Source organism: Bos taurus, chromosome 25 (assembly GCF_002263795.3).
Source record: "Bos taurus isolate L1 Dominette 01449 registration number 42190680 breed Hereford chromosome 25, ARS-UCD2.0, whole genome shotgun sequence".
NCBI lineage: Eukaryota > Metazoa > Chordata > Mammalia > Artiodactyla > Bovidae > Bos > Bos taurus.
This window is the reverse complement of record NC_037352.1, coordinates 39166224-39188025: the sequence shown is the minus strand read 5'-3', so window position 1 is coordinate 39188025 and position 21802 is coordinate 39166224. Positions and strand designations below refer to the sequence as shown.

The following is a 21802-nucleotide window of genomic DNA, read 5'->3' as shown; positions in this document are numbered from 1 at the left end:
CCCGCCCCGAGCTGGGGCCCTGCTGCTCCCCACCCGGATGTCCCGTCCTCCCCACGGGGCCAGCCGTGCTGTGCACCTGAGCGGTGTCCTGCCTCAGGTGCACCCGTCCCGGTGACCCTGCTCGTGGGGCACCCACCCAGCTCGGCTGCACACCGAGGACTCGCCGAGGCTGCCCCTCAGCGCCCTCGGCCCGGCCAGCAGCCCGGCCAGCACCCAGGGCTCCGCCTCCCCCGTCCTCCCGACCCGCGGGCCTCGCACCAGCTCGGGGGCTGAACGCACACCAGCAGTCGTCCGTTCCACCACACTGCCCGAGCGCCCTCTCCGGCCCCCCCATCCTAGGGCCCATCTTGTGCTCCAGGGTGACAGGCGCTCAGGGGCGACGCTGACAGCCCAGCCAAACATGCCGCCCGACTCCGCGGGGGAAGGACCCTGAGGGAACCGCCGGGGCGCAGGGCAGGCTGGTGGGCTCACCTTCCCGGGAGGCGCCCCGCGGGCCGCCGGGCCCCGTCCTCCGCCCTTCCGGGAGCGCCCTCCTGCAGGCGCTGCTGCCTTCGGGCCAGTCGGGAGACGCGGGGTCCAGGCCCAGCGGTGTGCCTGGGGGTGTGAGCAGGCACGACGGGTCCCCATGCGGGTCCACGGCCTGGAGGCCCCCATGGCTAGGGCAGCCGGGCGGCCTTCCTGGGACGCCCTGTGCCCAGGGACCCCCCACGGAAGAGAGAGGGTGCTCCAGGCCAGTCTCCTGGGCTCCCCCTGTGGGGTCCCTGGAAGCCAGGGGGCAGCTCTGGGCCTCAGGGTGGCCCTCGGGACTGGCATGGTGTAGGCCCTGGGGAGACAAGAGAGAATTCAGCCCCGAGCGGTGGACCTGAGAGGGAAACAGAGGGGCCCCCCGAGCCGCGGGCGCCCCGCTGCTGCGTCCCCGGCACCTGGAGGCCCTCAGGCCGGGTGGGCGCTCCACTGGGGCCGGGCTGGCTCCGCAGGCCGCACAGGAAGTGGCGGATGTAGAGGAGGTGCTGGTAGACACGGTCGTCCGGGCACTCTGTGTCCAGATCCACTTGGAAGCCCTCGCTCGGCAAGACAATGGGCGGGGGGTTTTCGTAGGACTCCAGGACCTCCTCTGGTGGGGGCAAGGGGCTGTGACCTCAGCCAGGAGGCGCTGCCTACAGCCCGCCCGCCACCACCAGACCCCAGGGACCCGGGGGCGGGACCCAGGTCGGCCCAGCCCCAAGGGCCACCGGGATGACCCGAGCTCCGCCAGGGGGAACGTGCGCCCCACGCCCTCCCAGACGCCCCCGGCCCAGCACGTGCCCACACTGGGGGTGCCCACAGCCACACTGACTGCACCCCACACTGTCACCCGTGGGGCACGGCCCACCTGCCTGCTGGCCTCCGCACTGGGAATGGTGCTCTGACCCCCAGACAGAGCCCCCCCCCCCGCCGCCGCAGGCCTTCGACATGACCCAGTTCAAGGGGGCACTGTCCAGAGTCCAAGCCCAGGTGATAAGGGGGAGATGCGGTGAAGCCCCTTCTGTCTGCACCCCCACCCTTCACTGTCCGTCTGTGTCACACACTGCTCACGACGCGAGGGGCTCGGCTAACTCGTGAAGAGCACGTGCATGTATGTGCGTCTGTTCCCGTGTGCACGAGCGTGTGGGCACGGCAGGTGTGCCCAGAACCGCACTGTGTCGAGCTGCCCAGTGTGGACAGCCTGCCCCCTCCCTGGTGGCTGAGTGCTGGGCGAGGCCCCAAGGGGGAGCGGAGACCCGTTACCGAGCCCGGACCTCGGGGGCCAAGGGGAGCCCCAGCCCTGGGCCACCTTCCTCCTCGGGGGTCCTGCCCTGCCCCTACCCGGGGACTGGGGCGTCCAGGAGCCCACGGGCGATGCCCCAGCTCCCAGCGCCCCCACGGAGGGGCCTCACCTGACTTGAAGGCGGCAGGGCCGTCCTGGGCACCCGGCTCCCAGGCGCTCATGGGGCCCATGGCCGAGGCCAGCTGGTACTGAGTCAGCAGCCGGTGCAGCTGCGCGGGGCTCAGGGCGGGGAACGCGGCCCGCAGGCTTGCCCAGCTCATCTGCGACAAGAAGCGCTCCTGGTCAAAGGGCGCGGAGCCCACCCCACGCAAGGGGGGCCAGCCTGCCTTCTGGGGAGCCCCCAGGGGCCAGGCGGAGAGTGAGGTCTGCAAGGGGACCGGCTCTGGCTGTGACGGGGACCAGGGAGGGCTCCTGGGAACGCTCAGACCGCCCCTGCCTTCTGTGAGGGGAGCTTCCGGGGGACCCGGGGGCCCGGGGTGGGAGAGCACCCTCCAGCCACCAGGGCTCAGGACTCCAGGCAGGAGGCCCTGGTGGGGAACCTGGGTGGCAGCTATGTGTCCGCTCCTGAGAAGCGGGCTCCTCCCTGGGAGCCCGCGGGGGCATGTCGGTGCAGGTCTTGGCCCCTTCGCTCTGCCTCTCTGGCCTCCTGCTGCTAGGAAGCGGGTGTCACTGACTGCCCTTTACCTTCCTCCTCTCTCCCTTTTTTGCTTCACTTCCCTGCCAACATCAGAGGCCTGGGCGGGGTCACGGGGGTCCTGAGCTGTGGGGGGGGGTCGGCCCCTTCTTCACCGCACCCAGCGAGGCCTCGGCTGCTTCTCCAGGGAGGGAGTCAACGGTCGCCCGACGGCCAGGCACCTCCTTCCCATCTCACGGGCTCTGCTTTCTGGGAAATTCCCCAACTTCAACTTCCAACTCTGCTACCGAACTTTGCATCTCTGATGTCGCAGTTTTAACTTCCAAGAATTCTTTCTGTTCTCCCATTTACAGTATCCGGTCATTATGTTACGGATACTCTGCCTGCTTTTTACGAGAATGTCGACGGTTTTTTAAACAAGCTTCTTCTCCCTAAACAGCCTGTCTCGAGGGTGGCAAACGACGGTGCTGGGCGGTGAGTGACAGCCCGGGGCAGGACTGTGGGTGGCAAGGAGAAAGTCCACGGGGCTGCCTGCTGCCCAGCAGGAAAGGGCCTGGCGGCCTCACCCCACCCAGTGACGACCGTGTCACGGCGCAAGTGACGGGGGCGGGCGGGCGAGCTGGCATCCTTGTCTCCGGCTGCTGTTGCAGCAAACGAGCTTGAACGTGGCGGCGAGAACAAGCCGTCTCACAGGTCTCGGGGTCAAACACTCACATGGTTCACACAGGGCTAGACGGAGGGTCGGGGGCTGTGTTCCCCGGAGGCTCCAGGGCAGGACCCACTCCGGCCGAGGGCTGCTCCTGAATCCCGGAGGTCGCTGCACGCCATGGCCCGTCTGCCGCCGCCTCCTCTCCTGTTTCTCTGACCCACTCTTCCGCCTCCTTTTCTTCCTTTTATGGAAGTATAGTTGATTTACAGTGCTCTGTTAATTGCTGGTATAAAGTAATTTTATACATACAGAATCATCCAGCTGTGACTTTCAGACTCTCTTCCATCACGGTTTATTGCAGGGTACTCAGTGTGGCTCCTTGCGCTGCACGGAGAATCCCTGTTTCCGTTTCGTGTAGAGTCGTTTGCATCTGTTAATCCCAAATCCCACTTCATCTCGTCTTCCCTTTCCCCTCTGGTGACCATAAGTTAGCTTTCTACGTCTGCAAGCCTGCTTCTGCTTTGTAAGTTCCTTCCTTCACATCTTACTTTAGATCCTGCACACAGGTGGTATCGCGTGGCATCTGTGCTTCTCTTTCCGACTTGCCTAGTGTGATACTCTCCGGCTGTCCCCACGTTGCTGCAAATACCATTATTCCATCCTTCCGAATGGCTCAGTGGTACCCAGCTGTACACAGGGGCCGCGCCTCCTTTGCCCATTCCTGTCTGTGGACACGCGGGTTGCTCCCGTGTCTTGGAGGTTGTAAACAGTGCTGCTGTGAGCACTGAGGTGCGTGCGTCTTTCTGAATTAAGAGTTCTCCAGCACCACAATTCAAAGTCATCAATTCTTCAACACTAAACCTCTATGGCCCAACTCTCATATTCATACATGACTACTAGAAAGACTGTAGGTTTGACTCTATGGACCTCCAGCTGGCAAAGTGATGTCTTTGCTTCTTAATATGCTGTCTAGGTTTGCCATAGCTTTTCTTCCTAAGAGCAAGCATCTTTTAATTTCGTGGCTGCAGTCACCATCCACAGTGCTTTTGGAGGCCAAGAAAATCTGCCACTATTTCCACTTTTTGCCCATCTATCTGCCATGAAGGGATGCCATAATCTTAGTTTTTTGAATGTTGAGTTTTAAGCCAAGTTTTTTACTCTCCTCTTTCACCTTCAAGAGGCTCTTTAGTTCTTCACTTTCTGCCATTAGAGTGGTATCATCTGTATATCTGAGGTTGTTGGTTATTTCTCCCAGCAATCTTAATTCCAGCTTGTGATTCAGCCAGCCTGGCATTTTGCATGATGTCTGCACACAAGCTAAATAAGCAGAGGGACGATATACAGCCTTAAAGCCCTCCAGTTAATTTCAAACCAGTCTGTTGTTCTATGTCCAGTTCTAACTGTTGCTTCTTGACCTGCTTACAGATTTCTCAGGAGGCAGGTCAGGTGGTCGGTATTCCCATCTCTTTCAGAATTTTCCGGTTTGTTGTGATCCACCCAGTCAAAGACTTTATTTAGCACAGTCAATGAAGCAGATGTTTTTCTGGAATTCCCTCACTTTTTCTATGATCCAACAGATATTGGCAACTCTGGTTCCTTTGCCTTTTCTAAACCTGGCTTGAACATCTGGAAGTTCTCAGGGCTGTTGAAGTCTAGCTTGAAGGATTTTTAACATTACGTTGCTACCATATGGATTAAGTGCTGAATCATATGGCAACTCTATTTTTAACTTTTGAGGATTCTCCACCCTGTTCTCCACAGTGGCTGCGCCAGCACAGGGGCTCCCTTTCCTCTACGCCCACGCCAGCTTTTCTTAGTTTTGGGCTTTTTAGCAACGGCCGTCCCGACAGGTGTGAGGTGATGCCACTCTGTAGTTCTGATTTGCATTTCGCTAATAATTAGCAACGTCGAGTATTTTTTCATGTGCCTTTTGGCCATCTGTATGTCTTTTTTGGAGAACTGTCTATTTAGGTCTTCTGCGTATTTTTGATCGGGCTATTTTTTGATACTGAGCTTTATGACCTGTTTGTAGATTTTGGAAATGAAGCCCTTGTCGGTCACATCGTTTACAAACATTTTCCCAGATTTAAGGACTCATGAGCTTAGATGGGGCTACCAGGTGACCAGGTGACCGGCGTGACCGCCCCACCGCGGGGTCCCTCACCTCCACCTGCCAGCAGGGCCCCCGTGCCGCTGCTGTAGGTCAGGGACGAGACACGGACGTGCTGGGCCGTCACCCTGCCTGCAGGGTAACAGCTGGGGACCAGGGGCTGCAGCTGGAGGAAGGTGCGCAACGCACTCCAGGTTTCCTGCCTGGAGAATCCCCATGGACAGGAGCCTGGTGGGCTACGGTCCGTGGGGTCCCGAACAGTCGGACAGGCTTGAGGCGCGCTTCGCCTGCCCGCAGGGACTTCGAGCTGCTGAGCCCGGAGCAACCAACGCCCCCCAGCCCCTCTCACCTGGATGAGCTGGGCACTGGGCGTGGCCAGCAGGTTGAGAGTGCAGGAAAGCTTCCGGAAGAAGCGCTCCCCCGCCTCTCCGAAGCCGGCGCTCCTGATCCACTCCAGGAGCTGCTGCAGGCGGGCGCAGGCCTGGACACCCCTGGGCCAGTGGAAGCAGCTCAAAGAGGGGCCTGGGGGAGAGATGGAGGGAGGGTGATGCGGAGCCCTCGCAGGGCACCCCCAAGGGAGACAAGCCCGGCAGCGCCCCAGGCCTCTGGACAGTCGGGAGACCTTCCATCACTTTCCCAGCTTCTCCACCTGCTTCCAGACCCCTGGGGGAGGTGGGAGGAGAACCCGTGGGCCGGCCCCACTCGCCCGGCCCCATGCCCCAGTGCTGCCTTGGCCAGAGATCCCGGCGGCCCTGAGCCTGGGCCAGGTGATGGAGGAGATCTGGGCGCCAGTGAGGCCGGGTCAAAGGTCACGCCAGTTCCCTGAGCCTGTTCCCTCCTCCCAGGGGCCTGGGGCAGAGTGGGGAAAGCAGGACCCAGGAAAGGCCAGAGGGCCCCCTGCACACGCTGCCGGGTGCCTGCCCGGGCCCCACGCAGCACGACGGCCTCCCCTGAGGACACGCGCGGCGCCAGGGGTGCGCCCGCCCTCACCCTTGTCCAGCAGCTGGTTGAGCAGCAGCGTGCCGGAGAAGAAGAAGAGGTAGGCCAGCACCTGCGCGGCGACCTCGGGGTGCACGTGCAGCCGCCGCAGCAGGTCCAGGGCGGCCTGGTACACGGCCACCACGCGGCGCAGCTCCTCGGGCAGCGGGGGCCCCGCGCTCCAGCTCTCCCGGCGCTCCGACTGGAACGGGGGGCACTCCAGCAGGGCCGGGAGGCACACGTACAGGGCCTGGAGGCCAGAGGAAAGCGCTGCCGGCAGAGGCCCCAGGCCCGCCCGGCCACACCACGTGTCAGCCCCACAGGAGCCGCAGGGGTGCGGAGGCTCAGGAGAGCTCCCGCAGAGGCGCAGACGGCACAGGCAGCGGAGGGCCGGCAAAGGGGCCGGGACGGGTGGGGCCGCTGTTTCCCAGAGCAGCGAAACAGAGGGTTCGGGCCACGGGAGGGACAGCGAGCGAGGGGACAGAGCGGCCGGGGCGGAGGAACAGAGGGTGGGGCTGGGGGGCCTGAGGGTCGGGGGACAGAGGGCAGGGCCAGGGGGGCTGGAGGGGCTGAGGCCAAGGATTTGGGGGCTGGAGGGGCCGGGGGCCGGGCATGGGGGGATGGAGGACCGAGGGCGGGGGAACAGAGGGTGGGGCCGGGGGGCCGGAAGGGCCGGGGGGACGGAGGGGCCAAGGCCGGGGCCGGAGGGCCGGCGCTCAGGCCCCAGGCACACGTGGCGCGGTACCTTGGAGACGTAGTAGACGCACTGCTGGAAGGCGTACAGGACAACCTCCTCCAGCACCGCCATGGCCTCCTCGCTGGCCGTGAGGGCGCAGGAGAACAGGGACTCCTTGGAGCCTGCAGGAGAGCGGCACTGTCACCGGGGCGGGGGGTGCGGGGGCAGGGACGCCGATGGGAACCTTCCGGAACCACCCGTGGCCTGAGTGTTCCGCCCAACGCCTCCTCTTGGGCTTGGAGAACGAGATAACCCAAAGCCACGGGGCGGCCCACCTCTCCCGGGCCCCAGCGTCCGGAGGAGCTGGCTGAGGGCCGGGACCCAAGCCCCAGGCCTCCCGCCCGTGGACGCTGAGCCACTGTCGGCACAGCAGGCGCCCGCGAACAGGTCGATTCAGGACTCAGTCAGGACCCAGCACCCGTGACGGCAGATCCGGCCCCCGTCACTTCTCACTGGGACCCGGGTCAGAGGGCATGGCCAACACTCCTCCGGAGGCCGTCATTCGGGACAGTGGTGACGTGTTCCAAGACGAGCCCGTGGGGCCCCTGTGCGCCGCTGGCCCCCAGCACCCCGGTCACCCCACAGGAGCTGCACTGCCCCAGCACGGGGCAGAGGCCCCGGGCCCTCGGCACCTCAGGGCTCGGGTCCAGTGGGCAGCAGGCGGGTGGTGGGCAGGGCTTCCAGGCTGGGCAGTGGCCAGGGTGGGGGTTTGAGGGTTCCAGGCAACTCCCCCTGGGAGGGGCTCCGGTAGAGCCAAGAGCCAGACTGGCCATGGGGTCCCCCAAAGGGTGGGGCCACCTGAGGGGCCTTTCAGACGAGGGCGCATAGTGCCCGGTGCCCTGGGGGCAGAGAAGGCCAGACAGGACCCCACCCCAGTCTGCACGCTCAGCCCGTTTCTCTCTACGAGGACAGGAGGCCGCCCGCATGGCTGTCCTCCCGCTGTGCGCCCTGCACCGCCTTCTAATTAGCGCACAGCGTGAACCCACGTCTGGCAATCTCCTCTCAGGGCGGGAGGGGGCCCAGCAATCAACTTGAGCCCTAAGCTGGGCCCCCGGGAGTACAGGGCTGGGGCCGCCAGTCAAACAGAGAGCAAGCGGTGTGAGTCCATCAGAGACCCGCCCAGCAGACCACGCCATCAAGGGCTTGGGCCCCAAGAACCCACCCGACCAGGAAGCCAGAGGCCTGCAGGGCCCCCCAGGGCCCATCCCAGAGCCTGGCCTGCAAGGTCTTATTTGAGAGCCTCCCTGGGCTTGAAACGGAGAGGGCCAGGGAGGGTTCAGGGAGGGCCTGAAACGTCAATACTCTGGCTGCCTGACGCGAAGAGCTGCCTCACTGGAAAAGACCCCGACGCTGGGAGAGACTGAAGGCAGGAGAAGGGGACGACACAGGATGAGATGGCTGGATGGCATCGCCGGCTCTATGGACATGGGTTTGGGTGGACTCTGGGAGTTGGTGATGGACAGGGAGGCCTGCCATGCTGCAGGCCATGGGGTCACAAAGAGTCGGACACGACGGAGTGACTGAACTGAACTGGGCTTCGGGGGAGAAGCCAGTGGGGCGATTTGAGGGCCCCAGGCCTGCGTCCTGCAGCCTCGGATGCCGCCCCTAGTCTGAGAAGGCGGACCTACACCCCTGCGTGGGCACCGGGGCTCTGGTGAGAGGACCTGATGGAGAGGCAGGGCTGAGGACAAGAGCACAACCCTGGGGCGGCCCCAGCAGATGCCCAGGAAGCCCCCGAAGCCCCTCTACCCACAGCGCAGGCTCTGCCGGGGCTTTCGACTAAGCCGACGCCCCCACGAGCCTGTCGGAGGGCCAGGAGCCCTGGCCACCATCAACCGCGTCCTGAGCCCCTGGGCCCTGAGGACACCCCCCACATCTCAGATCTGAGGCAGAGCCTCCAAGCCTCACAGGAGAACTTTAAATGACTAACATAAACACCCCCAGAGGAGCTAACGTTTTATCTGCCCACATGAACAGGCTTTCTGGGTAAGAGCTTCAGGCAGAAAAGGGTGTTTGGGGAAGAAAAGCTCTCTCCAGCGCTCAGGACGTGACATCCTGCCCTAGCGCTCTTCCCACAGACGCTTCCTGCTGGAAGGCAGGCGGCCGGCACGTCCTCAACCTGCCCTCGGCGCCGGGCTGGTAGTGCTCCCCGCTTTCTGCAGCCCGGACGCCCCCAAGCCGTGTTTCCGGGGCTCAGGCCCTGCTGTGGCTGCCCCGGTCCCCAGGGTGGGCAGAGACTGGACTGCCTCTCCCAGCGTTAACTGGGCTACACATCTGGGCCTTGAACCAAAAATAACTCCCTCCTGAGAGCAGACGGGGCGGAGTGCCCCCCCCCAACCCCGCTGCCCCTATGAACGTCAGCCGGACTCGGGATCCCTCTGCAGGACACGATGTCTGAGATGATCGGACAGGAAGGGGTGCCGGTGGGACTCGCCCGTGAACACAGCGCCCAGAGTCTGGGGGTTGGGTGGGGTCGGGGAGCCCTCCCATACGGCCCCCCTCGGAGGCCCTTTTTCACTGAGCGTCTTCAGCACTTCACACGAGTTTCATCAATTCTCCGACGCACAGTTTTAAGTTTCAGTCTCCAAGTTTCCCATCACACGCTCGTCTCTCTCGCAGGTAGCACGCCTCTCTCTGAAACTCTGCCACGTGTAGGAGGGGCCGTGGCTGGCAGAGGGCAGTGCCCGGGGAGGGACGTGTGGCACAGCCCTGCCCCACAGCAGAGCCCAGTGGGGCTGCGTGGCGGGGGCCGGCACACAGCTCACCTGTGACGTCCAGCTCCTCCTCCAGGCTCTGCATGTAGAGCGGGCACCTCTGCTGGACGAAGTAGAGCAGCTCCACCGAGTTGGACATCCAGAAGAGGATGTGCTGCAGGTCGGGGGCCAGGCCGGCCAAGGAGAAGCTGGCCGCGGACGGCGGCTCGGGGCTGCCGGACAGACACCCAGGGTCACCGGGAGGCTGGCCCCCCCAGGGCCGCCACACCCCGCCAGCGCCCCGCGTCAGGCTGGGCAGTTAGACTGAGACCCCTAATGGCGAGAGACGCGTCGCCCACAAACCTCAGGGGAGGAGCGCCTGCGGCCCCAGAGCAAAGGCCTCTGGTGGATTCGCCGTCTTCACACCTTCTCTCAGAATTAGGTCACGTGGGGAGGGGGGCTGCGACTGATCAGACAAGCAGCAGGGGTCACCCCTGGTCTTAAGGAGCCAGAGAGGAGCCCCGTGTTCTAAGCTAATAGCGGAACTAACAGGAAACGATGACATAACTGCTCGGCGGTGGGCAGACAAGGTCGGCTAAGCGCGGCAGGACAGGGAAGACGGTGGGGAGTCAACGGGTCGGGAGGACGGGTCACAGGTGTCACTGGAAGATTTAACCAACAGGAAACACCACTGGCTGCAGGTCGCTGACACACGGCTCAGCTCGGGCAGAGCCACTCATGTCCCCTGGGAGCCAGCGCAGGCGGGGCCCCCAGGCAGAGAGCAGGGTCCCATCACTCTCCTGGGGGCCGGTCCCCAGGCGGAGGGACCCAGCACCTCTCCCTTCCCCAGGGACACTGTGGACCGTGGGGCCCCCTGCCTCCACGGTCAGGCGGCTTCCGTCCATCTCAGGCCCTTCCTTCCACATCTCCAGAGCCGGGACCTGGGGTCTGGGTCGCCGGCGCTGTGACAGACGCTCCCGTGCTGTCCTCACCAGCCCCCGTGGCCCCTCGTGTGAACAGCAGCCCTGTGTCTCTGTCTGGCTCCTCCCCCACGGCAAGCCCGGCTGGGAGACGTGTGTCCCAGGAGCATCCTACACTGGGTCCCTGACCACACCTGCCAAGGCTCCCACAGGCGAGCAGGGATCCGCGGACAAGCAAAGCAAGCCCCCTGGAGGTCCCCTGGGTCTGTCACGGGCGAGCGCAGCTATGCCTCTCACTGGCGGGACTCCAGGCGCAAGGCAGGCGCGGCAGACATCGTGCAAAGACAGGCCAACCCCGGCCCTTCGTCCTGCCGGGGGGCTTCCAGGAACCCAGCGCAGCTCGCAGACTCCGGCTGTCGTGGTGACCGTCATGCTGGGGGTGCTGGGGGTCAGACCACAGGCCCGGCCAGGAAGCGTCAGGAGGGCTGGGTCCCCTCTGAGCAGCTGGCCTGGGCCCGGGGCGCCCTTTCCCACATCCACCTCTCCTTGTTCTTCCTGCTGATCTGGCTTCTCCCCCGTCCTCCTCGCTGGTCTGGGTCACGCACACGTCTGTGCGCAGGCATGGAGTGCCGTGTCGTGGCTGCTGCTCAGCTGCTCAGGGCTGTGTGCATGGACTGCAGCACAGCAGGCCTCCCTGTCCTTCACCTCTCCCGGACTTTGCTCAAACTCGTGTCCGTCGAGTCGGTGATGCCATCCAACCATCTCCTCCTCTGTCGGCCCCTTCTCCTCCCGCCTTCAATCTTCCTCAGGTCTTTTCCAGTGAGTTGGCTCTTCACAGCAGGTGGCCAAAGTACTGGAGCTTCAGCTTCAGTCCTTCTAGTGAGTATTCAGGGTTGATCTCCTTCATGATTGACTGGTTTGATCCTGCAATCCAAGAGACTCTCAAGGGTCTTCAACACCACAGTTCAAAAGCATCAATTCTTTGACGCTCAGCCTTCTTTATGGTTCAACTCTCACATCCATACATGACTACCGCAAAACTATAGCATTGACTACATCGACCTTTATGTCACTAAAAAGGATTAATCTGTTTGTGCAGCCAAAGCTGCTTCAGTCGTGCCCTACTCTGTGTGACCTTATGGACTGCAGCCCGCCAGGCTCCTCTGTCCATGGGATTCTCCAGGCAAGAGTACTGGAGTGGGTGGCCATGCCGTCCTCCAGGGGATCTTCCCGACCCAGGGATCGAACCCATGTCTCTTGTCTCCTGCACTGGCAGGCGGGTTCTTTACCACTAGAGCCACCTGGGAAGCCCATTAATCTGCTTGTCAGAACCCAATTCTGTTTTGTTTCCACATGTATGGCCCTTCTCAATCTCACCCAGAACGCAGTGGGACAGACGTGCCTCCACATAGGAACAATCCACCAGCTAAGCCACGGCCACCAGTGGGGCTCTGGTGTTGGGTCCTGGTGTGGTCGGCCCCGAGGTCTGTGCCCCCGGCCAGCCCGGGAGGCGCTCTGGGGCCCCAAGGAGGCGCTGCAGCCTGGCCCACCGTCCAGGAGGGCCTGAGTGGGGCCAGGGCCAGAAAGGCACCGGCCACGGAGCAGAGACCGACCAGTGGGGTCAGATCAATAGAGAGGAGACCGCTCACAGAATGAAAAGGCGACCGACAGATGGGCGAGAGAATTTACAAACCGTGTGCCCGCTGAATGGGATGGGTCACCAGTACACACAAGGAACCCGTACAGTTCAAAAGCAAAAACCCTAATAACCCGATTACAGACGAGCTAAAGGTGTGAACAGGTATGTCTCCAAGCAGACCGACAGCAGGAGCAGGAAAAGTCCTCAGCCTCCCTGACCACCAGGGAGACGCGGGTCAGACCACAGGGCGCAGCCACCTCACACCTGCCAGGTGTCCGCAGCGGGAAGACAAGAGACGGGACCTCTGGGGGCCCAGCGGTCATGAACCTGCCCTGCAGGGCAGGGGACACAGGTTCTACCCCCAGCCAGGGAACTAACCCCCACCTGCCGCAGAACCACTGAGCCCGCACACAACCAGGGCATCCGTGCGCCTCAGCCAAAGATCCCGCCAGATGCAACGAAGACCCCGCATGCAGCAACTGAGCCCTGATGCACCCAAACACATAAATCAGTACTTTTTTTAAAAAGACCCGACCCAGTGGGTGTCACAGAGCACGTGGAGAAACCGAACTCTTGTGCACCGCTGGTGGGGATGCGAACTGGCACAGCCGCTGTGGGACACAGCACGGAGGTTCCTCAAAAAAATAAACCCGAGCTTCCTTATGGCCCAGCAATCCCACGTCCGGGCCAGCGCTGCTCGGATGCCCACCAGCCCCACGGGGATTCTGTTCATCTCAGCCCAGCGGGAGCCTCGCTGCTCAGCCCCCGGCTCCCAGCTCCATCCCTCTAGGCCCCAACAACGATGTAGGAAGGAGGGGGCAATGATGCTTCCTCCTGCTCCCCTTACAGGACCTACCGCAGGTGGGCAGTACCCCGCAAGCATGACAGCATGCATGTGCTTTATAAATGAACCCTCCTCACTCGACATCTTCACACGAACAGTTCAGGTCAGTCCCTCAGTCAGGTCTTTGCGACCCCATGAACTGTGGCACACCAGGCTTCCCTGTCCATCACCAACTCCCAGAGCGTGCTCAAACTCATGTCCATCGCGTCAGTGATGCCATCCAACCATCTCATCCTCTGCTGTCCCCTTCTCCTCCCGCCTTCAATCTTTTCCAGCATCTGGGTCTTTTCTAATGAGTCAGTTCTTCGAATCAAGTGGCCAAAATATTGGAGCTTCAGCCTCAGCATCAGTCCTTCCAGTGAACATTCAGGACCAATTTCCTTTAGGATGGACTGGTTGGATCTCCTTGCAGTCCAAGGGACTCTCAAGAGTCTTCTCCAACACCACTGTTCAAAAATATCGATTCTTCGGCGCTCAGCTTTCTTTGTAGTCCAACTCTCACATCCATACATGACCACTGGAAAAACCATAGCTTTGACTAAACAGACCTCTGTCAGCAAAGTGATGTCTCTGCCTTTTAATATGCTGTCTAGGTTGTCACGTGAATGGGGATGAGGCAAACCCCTGTGGACCGCAGTGTGACCTGTGGCCTCAGGAGCCCCGCATCCCTGACGTGCGGTGACCACACGCAGCCTCTGCTGTCGCCACGCGTCACGTTCCTCCAGGGGACGGGTGGCCGTGGCTTAGGCGCGTTTGTGAAGGCAGTTCCCTGCAGTGTCTTTACCGCTAATGCCAAATGGTTTTCCCAACTCCTCCAGCATCAATTAAGAGTAGATACAGTGCTTCTGGTTGGAGAGCCAAGACCGACTGCCCCATCTAGACCCCAGAGGTGTCCGTTTCCCCGAAGAAGCCAGTTCACGTTAACACAGTCGTTACGGGAGCAAGTGAGGAGACAGCTTCCGAGAGGGTCACGCCCACTCTGTCACATACTCCCCCGATACACAGTTCTGCAGGTGGTGACTGCAAACGTGGAGAGAGCCCCCCAGAAACAGACGCTTTAGGACGGACCGGCTGGACCTCCTTGCAGTCCAAGGGACTCTCAAGAGTCTTCAACACCACAGTTCATGGAAGCATAGAGCAGGCCCCAGTGGGGGTGGAGGGAGCTGGGTCTGAGCCCCTCGGGGAACCAGGGGCGGGGAGGGTACAATGACGGGGCCATACTTACAGGTGCGCCTGCTTCTCTGCCAGCTCTTTGGTTTTCTCCTACAATCAGAAATGGAGAAAGCAAGATGAGACAAACGGGCCAGGATGGCTGTGACAGTCAGACCACCACCGACTGCAGCTCCACCCACGTGCACACACGGCCTCCCTGCTGGGGCGCCCTGAACCCGGTGACCTGCTCTGAGCCACGCGGGAACCTGTCTTCCCATTTGGTCAAACCTCCCAGCACAGAAGGAACATTTCACATCCAGCTCTCTTACATAACAAGCAGCCAGGCAGAGAAGAGGAAAGACAGGTCAAACATTTGACAAGTTTCAGAATAAGGATTCCAGCAACTCCCTGATGGTGAAGCTTCATAGTCACACTTTTAAAAGCCAGTCCCCAGAAACAACGAGCAGGTGCTTGTGGGTTTGAGTTTCTACAAATACAATTCAACGTGCCCACAGGGACTCAGGCCTAGCCAACATTTTCTGTCCTTTTTAATCAAGAAATCTTTCTTGGGGCTCTCCTGGCAGTCCAGTGGATAGGGCCCCTCACTTCCACGGCAGAAGGGCTCGTGTTCTGATCCCTGGTCTGGGAACTAAGATCCCACACGCCTTGGGGACGGCCACACATACATACAAATAAGAAAGGAAATCACTCCTGCTTTAGCCAAGGTGGCCCTGCGTGCCCTAACGGACTCCCGCTCGGGCTCTCTCAGTCACTCCCGGCGCCTGAGCTGAGGAGACTCGTGAGCGCTGGGTGGCGGCAGGGTGGGGGACTGCTGATGCCCCCAGATGAACAAACAAGCAAAGGAGCCTCGGGGACTGGAGACAGACCCATGTGAGGCTTCTCACCCCCGGGGAAGCAGCTCAGGATCACCCAGCCCGGGACCCGAGGAGAGGAGGTCCACCGCCTCCACGAGCCTGCTCCTCGCCCGCCCGGGGCCGGGGCCCAGGGCTGGTCCTATGAGCTTGGGGGGGAAGCCGAGGGTCACGCTCGGGCTCAGGAGACGCGGTTCTCTGCCCCGGTGCTCTCAGCTGTGACACGGGACACCCACGCTGTTGGGGTGCTGTGAGAATGAAATCCAGCAGCAGCAGATGACTACACCCAGTGTCTGACAGAGGGCAGACTCAGGAAAGGAGGGTCACTTGTGGGATTCGGGGCCTCTGAGCACCTGGCCCCTCCACCACACGGCCCGGCCCCACCACTGACCCAGACGGTCTCACGGATCAGCCGGGCTATCTTGAGCAGCAGCTGCCCAAAGGAGCCCGGCTCGAGGCGGGTGGCCGAGTGCTGGATGCAGAGGCAGAGGAGAAAGGCTGGGGTCAGCTTGTGGTCATCGCCATCCGGCTCGATCAGCGTCATGATCCGCTGCAGCAGCGTGTCCTCCACGTCGGGCTCGAACTCCAGCTGCAGCGGCCGCGGCCGGGGCAGGGCGGGCCGGGCGGGGGCAGGGGCACCGCGGGCCCGGAGCAGGGCGCCGCACAGCCGGCAGCTCTGTGGCGCGGTCCGGAGGCGGGCCAGGGCCTGGGCGGGCAGCGGCTGGGCCTGCGCCGGGTCCTTGAACAGCAGTAGGTAGTAGAGGCCCAGGGACAGCAGGTCGCCATGCCGCAGCACCACCGGGCGGGCCCCCACCTCCGCGAAGTTGACGGCAACGGGCGCCCCGGGCAGTGGCTCCAGCACCAGCTGGGCCCCCGCTGGGCCCTGGCCCGAGGGCTGGCGCCGGCGCAGGGTGCAATGCAGGGGCAGGATGTCGGGGGCCGAGAGGCTGATGCTGGGCTTGCTGGACGGGGTCCTCTGGCCCACCGTGTGCCGCTCCCGGTTGAGCACATACACCAGGCTGTCCTGAAACGCAGACGCCAGAGCTCAGGGACTGGCCGCCACGCCGGCAACTCCATCCCTGGCAGCTAAGCTGCCCGGGCCGCCCACCCTGGAGCGCGTCCTGACCTGCGGCCTGCCCCCAGCCTGCCCACCCTGGGCATCCACCCCGACTCCCAGACTCCAGGGGCGACTCCAATGGAGATGTGGGAGGCGGCCCTGCACACACTCGAGGTCACGGGAGGCGGGGGTGTCGGCCCACGGGAACCACTCCCTGGGACCCACCAACCCCCCACCCCGGGGAGGCAGCAGGTCCCCCCCCAAGCCAGGCAGGCAGCGGCCTAAGCGACAGGTGGGTGGGGCCCAGGATCAGATGAGCCCCGGCTGGGGTCAGTCAGTGAGGAGCTGAGGGGCCCCTCCCAGCCCTGCTGCCTCCTACTGTAACCTGCACCAGAGAATGTTCTGGAAGCAGAGAACAGGGACGCCTCTACTCTCCTCCAGAGTCCAGGACCGACCAAGGCCACCACAGCCCCCGGCCCCAGCTAAGGCCAGCTGGGGGTGTGCACCTGAGAGCGCCCAGCCCCCTGACCCCCAGGTCCATCTGAAAGCCCTGCGCCCGCCCCCCCAGTCCGTCTGAGAGCCCTGCGCCTGCCCCCTCGACCCCCCAGGTCCATCTGAAAGCCCTGTGCCCACCCCCTGGTCCATCTGAGAGCCCCACACCCACCCCGCCGGTCCATCTGAGAGCCCTGTGCCCACCCTCCAGTCCATCTGAGAGCCTCCTGCCCCCCGACCCCCAGGTCCATCTGAGAGGCCCGCCCCCACCCCGGTCCATCTGAGAGCCCTGCGCCCACCCCACTGGTCCATCTGAGAGCCCCGCCAGTCCATCTGAGAGCCTCCTGCCTCCCAACCCCCAGGTCCATCTGAGAGCCCTGCACCCGCCCCCCACCCCGGTCCATCTGAGAGCCCTGCACCCGCCCCCCACCCCGGTCCATCTGAGAGCCCTGCACCCGCCCCCCACCCCGGTCCATCTGAGAGCCCTGCACCCGCCCCCAACCCCGGTCCATCTGAGAGCCCTGCACCCGCCCCCCTCGGTCCATCTGAGAGCCTCCTGCCCCCCGACCCCCCGGTCCATCTGAGAGCCCCCCCAGTCCATCTGAGAGCCCTGCGCCCACCCCACCAGTCCATCTGAGAGCCCCCCTGATCCATCTGAGAGCCTCCTGCCTCCCGACCCCCAGGTCCACCTGAGAGCCCTGCATCTGCCCCCCCCCCACCTCAGGTCCATCTGAGAGCACTGAACCCGCCCCACCAGTCCATCTGAGAGCCCTGCGCCCGCCCCCCTGGTCCATCTGAGAGCCTCCTGCCCCCCAACCCCCCAGTCCATCTGAGAGCCCGGCCCCCTCAGTCCATCTGAGAGCCCTGCGCCCGCCCCCCTGGTCCATCTGAGAGCCTCCTGCCCTCCAAGCCCCTGGTCCATCTGAGAGCCCAGCCCCCTCAGTCCATCTGAGAGCCTCCTGCTCCCCAACCCCCAGGTCCATCTGAGAGACCCGCCCCCACCCCTGGTCCATCTGAGAGCCCCCCACCCCAGTGAGGGGCTCACGTGCTGCTGGCTGTAGCCCTGCAGGAGCAGCAGGTGGGGTGACTCGTAGAGGGAACAGCGCATGGTGTCCCGGCCAGGCTCCTCAGGGTCCCGGGTGGAAGCCGAGCTCAGGCTGGTCTCGCTGACTGTACGGCGCAGCCTCGGTGGAGGAGGGCTCCGGGTGCCCCCTGCGGCCGGGACCGGGGTTCCCTTGGCACGGCTCCGCTGCAGCCTCCGGGCTTGGGCGTTTATCCCTGTAAAGCAGCCGTGTCGGGTGAGCAGGGCCCGGGCTCCAGTTCCGGGCTCAGGCCACAGGAGCCACTCCTCATGCTGGTCACTGCTCCGTTCAGCGGGCCTGCAAGGAGCCGCAGGACTCTGCCCACTGACCACTTCCTGGAAGGCTGGGCACCTTGGAGGCTCCCCCAAGAGCCAGGCAGCCCAGCCGTCTTGAACCCCAAACACCCCCCAGGAGCCTGGCGGCACACTGCAGTCAACCCCCTGAGGGATGCCAAGCCCACCTCCGAGCCCAGCCCATCCACCCGTCCCACCCTGGCACCCCGCGTGAGCGTGTGTGCGCTGGTTAGATGAGAACCGCTCATCCACCCCACGTTCCACGAGGAGGAAGCCGCCAACTCGCCACGGCACCCCAGCCCACCGCCCGGAGTACAGCCGTGCCTTCCCAGGCCGCCTCCAACACGGCAGGTCAGAGGTGTGCTGTGCCCGCTTGTGCACACACCAACACACCCCAGGAAAGCCTTGAACAGACCTCTACGGGTGGGAAGCGCTCTTTCACACTAAAGCCACACGAAAGCTGAGAAGCCACCCAGAACTGGTCTTCCGTCACAGCCGCGTCCCTGGCTGGCCAGGGCTTCTGCTCTGAGCCCTCCGAGAGCCCTCTGCAGCCGCTGTCTGCAGCGTCCTGCCCACGACCACTCCAAACAGAAGCAGACACTGCCGGGGGGGAAGGGAGGGGGTAAGCAGAGGCCAAGGGCGTGGCCTTACCAGGAGCAGGCAGCCAAGCGGGAGGGAGATGGACCTGCTTCCAGCAGGAGAGGGAAGTCGGCTCCTCTGCAGCCCACAGGGGGCCGGGGCTGCGGGAGGGAGGCTGCTCCGCTCAGCCCGCTCAGCTCAGCCGCAGTGCGAGTGTCTGCCGGGACTGCCGCTGCCGCAGAGCCGGGCCAGAGAGCCAGGGGAGGGGCGCGGTGGGGGCAGGAGCCAGGCATGGAGGAGGCAGCCCCCTCAGCCCTGTGTCCCGGCTGGGGCATCGCTGCCCAAGCCCCGGGCCCCCCTCCCTCCATAGAGGACGCGCCCAGAACTGCCTTCCCTCCCAGACAGCAACAGAGCCCAGAGGGTCGCCGTTCCCTCTCAGATGAGGACGAGGCCTGGGCACCTGGGGCCAGGTACCCTGGGATGCAGGAGACAGGTATGGGTGCCAGCTCCCAGCCACCCGGACCCTCAGCTGGGGTCCCGCCCCCGCAGATGACCCCTCTCAGGCCACAGCAGGGCCTCTCACCCGCCCGCGTTCAGAATGGCCTGGAGTGTGGAACAGCACCACCCTCCCAGGGCTCCTCCGTGGGCCCCCGAGGGGGAGGGCCAGGGCTGTCGGGGGGGAGGCAGGGGCAGCTAGAGGCCAGGGCCGCTGGACCGCCGACACAGCACGGCCAGCACGCAGAGCCGACACGAACGCTGCACACCCCGTGGGGGCACAGCCAGGACGACCCTCGCGTGCAGACACCAAGCAAGGACAGGCACTGGGCCCCTGTGAGCTCCACGGGGACCGTTCACCCGGCAGGACGGAGCCACTGCCACTGCCCAGGGGAGGCGGGCCCCAGGCTGCACCGGCGGTGGGCAGAAAGGCCCGAAGAGGGGCGGCGCGAGGGTGGGAGACCCTGTCCCCACGGCAGCCGCACGGGAAGCGCCCTGCACGTCCCCGGAGCTGGATCCATGTGCACGCAAAGCTGCTTGCAAAAGCAGACAGAGAGGCACACAGCAGGTTCTAGAACTAGCCAGCTCATAGGTCGGGGGATGGAGCCCGGGGGCCTACCAGGACACGCGGAACATCACACGTGCACACACAAGGACACGCTTCATAGGGAGCTGTGTGTGCTGTCTACTCACTCAGAAAAACTAAACAACATTTTTTAAATGTACAGGTCGACTCTGGAAGGGAGGTACCCAGTACATTATTGTCTATCCTTTATATTTGAAAACTTTCTTAAAGTAAAAATCATGAACACCACGCGGTCCCCTCCCGTGTGAGGACTCTGCAGCTGCCCCGAGGTAGGGGGATCACCGGGCAGCCACTCGCTCCGAGGAGGTCGTGGCTTCCGGGGCTGATGCTCGCGTCCCAGTGCTGCACAAAACCAGGGCAGCTCTGCCTGGCTGAGCAGACCCTCCTCGCTGAGCCTGGGACGGGGACGCGTCCCCGTAAGCGGGAGGCAGGACGCGGGGACAGCATTGCTCCTGGACGGGGTGTCTCTGAAGGGGAAGGGGGCCGCGCCTGTGGGAGGGGTCCCTGACAGACAGAGGGGCGGCGTGTCCTCCAAGCACGAGGCTTGCGGCTCAGGGAAGGAGCAGGCTCTCCTCTCACAGCAGCACTGCAGGGCGGGACCCAAGTCTCCCATCGGACACTCCGGGGCAGGCAGCACGGGCCGGGGGGGACACCCCACCACACGGAGGTTCCTGTGCTGGCCCAGGCATCCCCGTCCTCTCTGCCAGGAGAGAGCAGAGGACCCTGGACATGGGGGAGGGGACGTCTGCTGGAAGCAGCTGTCGTCAAGGCTTCAGAGCAGCCCTGGAAAGAACAACAAGGCTCTTCCTGCCTGTCAGGACATTCCGGACAGCAAACAGGCTGCAGGTCTGACCCCGGGCCCGTGTGGGCGTCTCTCCCAGGAGCCGGAGGGTCTGAAACAAGGCACGCAGCTCGGAGAAGCCTCTGTGGTCACCCCCACCACCGGGCTGGGGCAGGACTCGGAATGACTGTGACAGGGGCTGACGAGGCCAACGAGCCTGTGCGGGTGAGCTCTGCTCAAACAGGGCTGACTGAGCCGACCTCAGGGCCCTAACAACAGCTGGGGATGTGCTGCTAGAACAGACGGCCATGGCCGTGGCGAAGTCCCAAGTCAGACCTGCCTTCAACACGCCCTCTGGACTGGAATGCTGTTTCCAGGTCAGCAAAGGCTGCATGATGAAGCTCCACGGCAACCAAGCAACCCATGAGCTTAACCTGAAACTTTTTTTATACCTGAAACGTGTAACAACAGAGACCTCAGGATCGTCCAGAGAGCGCCTGCCTCCTACACGGCTGGCCTTATTCCACGCACTCTGCATGTAATTCCGTTTCGCTCTCGTGTTATAATAAACTCTACAAAGGGACTGCAGTGAGATAAGAATATGCCACCTGGCTTTCCAGGCTCGCTCTTCCCACTGGCAAACACAGTTCTGAACAAAAGTGGATGTGCAGGCCCACCTCCCCACGAGGAGCACACCGGCAGGCCCGCCGGCCACGTCGTTCACGCCGCATGGGGTCCTAACCAGTACAGTCACGTCGAAACACACACAGGCGGCGGGAGGGCCGGAAACGGGAAGCTGTAGTTACTTTACAGACGATGTGACTGTGTACAGAGAAAACACAAAGCAATCTATGGGCAAACCATTAGAAGTGAAAAATGGACTCAGCAAGGGGATGAGACACCGGAAGTAAAGAGACGCAACACTGTTTTTAAACACTAGAAACAAAGTGAAAGGGCCATGTCCTTACAAATGACACCATTTACAACGGCGTCAGGAAGTATGAAAAGACGAAGGAATAAACCTTCAGAAGCCTCGCAAGACCGTCACTGAAAACCACGAAGTGCTGTTGACAGAAACGAAAGAAACCGAAGCGAAGAAACACCACGTGCAGGAGAGGAAAGGGAACAGCCAGCGCCCCGCACGCTGCCGGGCGGCGGGGGCCAACCAGCAAGCAGCTGGAAGCCACTGTGGGGCCGCGTCTCCACCACTGACCGTCGACGCCACTCCGAGGTGGACGGGACAGGGACACGCACAGCAGAACCACTGCAAACGGGCCCAAGCCGGAGACTTTACTCATCTCCACCAGCAGCAGGATGACCAAGTGAACTGTGCTACAACACACCGAATGATAAAAGAGAAGGCCATCTGACGTGGGCAGGCGCTAAACACCACTGGAATGCAC

At 63.2% G+C, this 21802-nt stretch overlaps 1 protein-coding gene across 3 annotated transcripts in view; it reads right to left on the bottom strand.

Annotated features, from left to right (window-relative positions):
- The window catches only part of RADIL (Rap associating with DIL domain), a 123785-nt gene that overhangs the window by 1365 nt on the left and 100618 nt on the right, over positions 1-21802 (bottom strand). For 2 of the 3 annotated variants that reach the window (XM_024984722.2, XM_059881208.1), the window contains exons 3-12: positions 17629-17861; positions 15426-16058; positions 14236-14273; positions 9680-9840; positions 6924-7036; positions 6191-6428; positions 5550-5722; positions 1917-2067; positions 924-1114; positions 472-823 (exon numbers count right to left, since the gene is read on the bottom strand). In XM_024984722.2, the coding sequence (XP_024840490.1) occupies positions 472-823; positions 924-1114; positions 1917-2067; positions 5550-5722; positions 6191-6428; positions 6924-7036; positions 9680-9840; positions 14236-14273; positions 15426-16058; positions 17629-17861 (2283 nt within the window). 3 annotated transcript variants of the gene reach the window in all.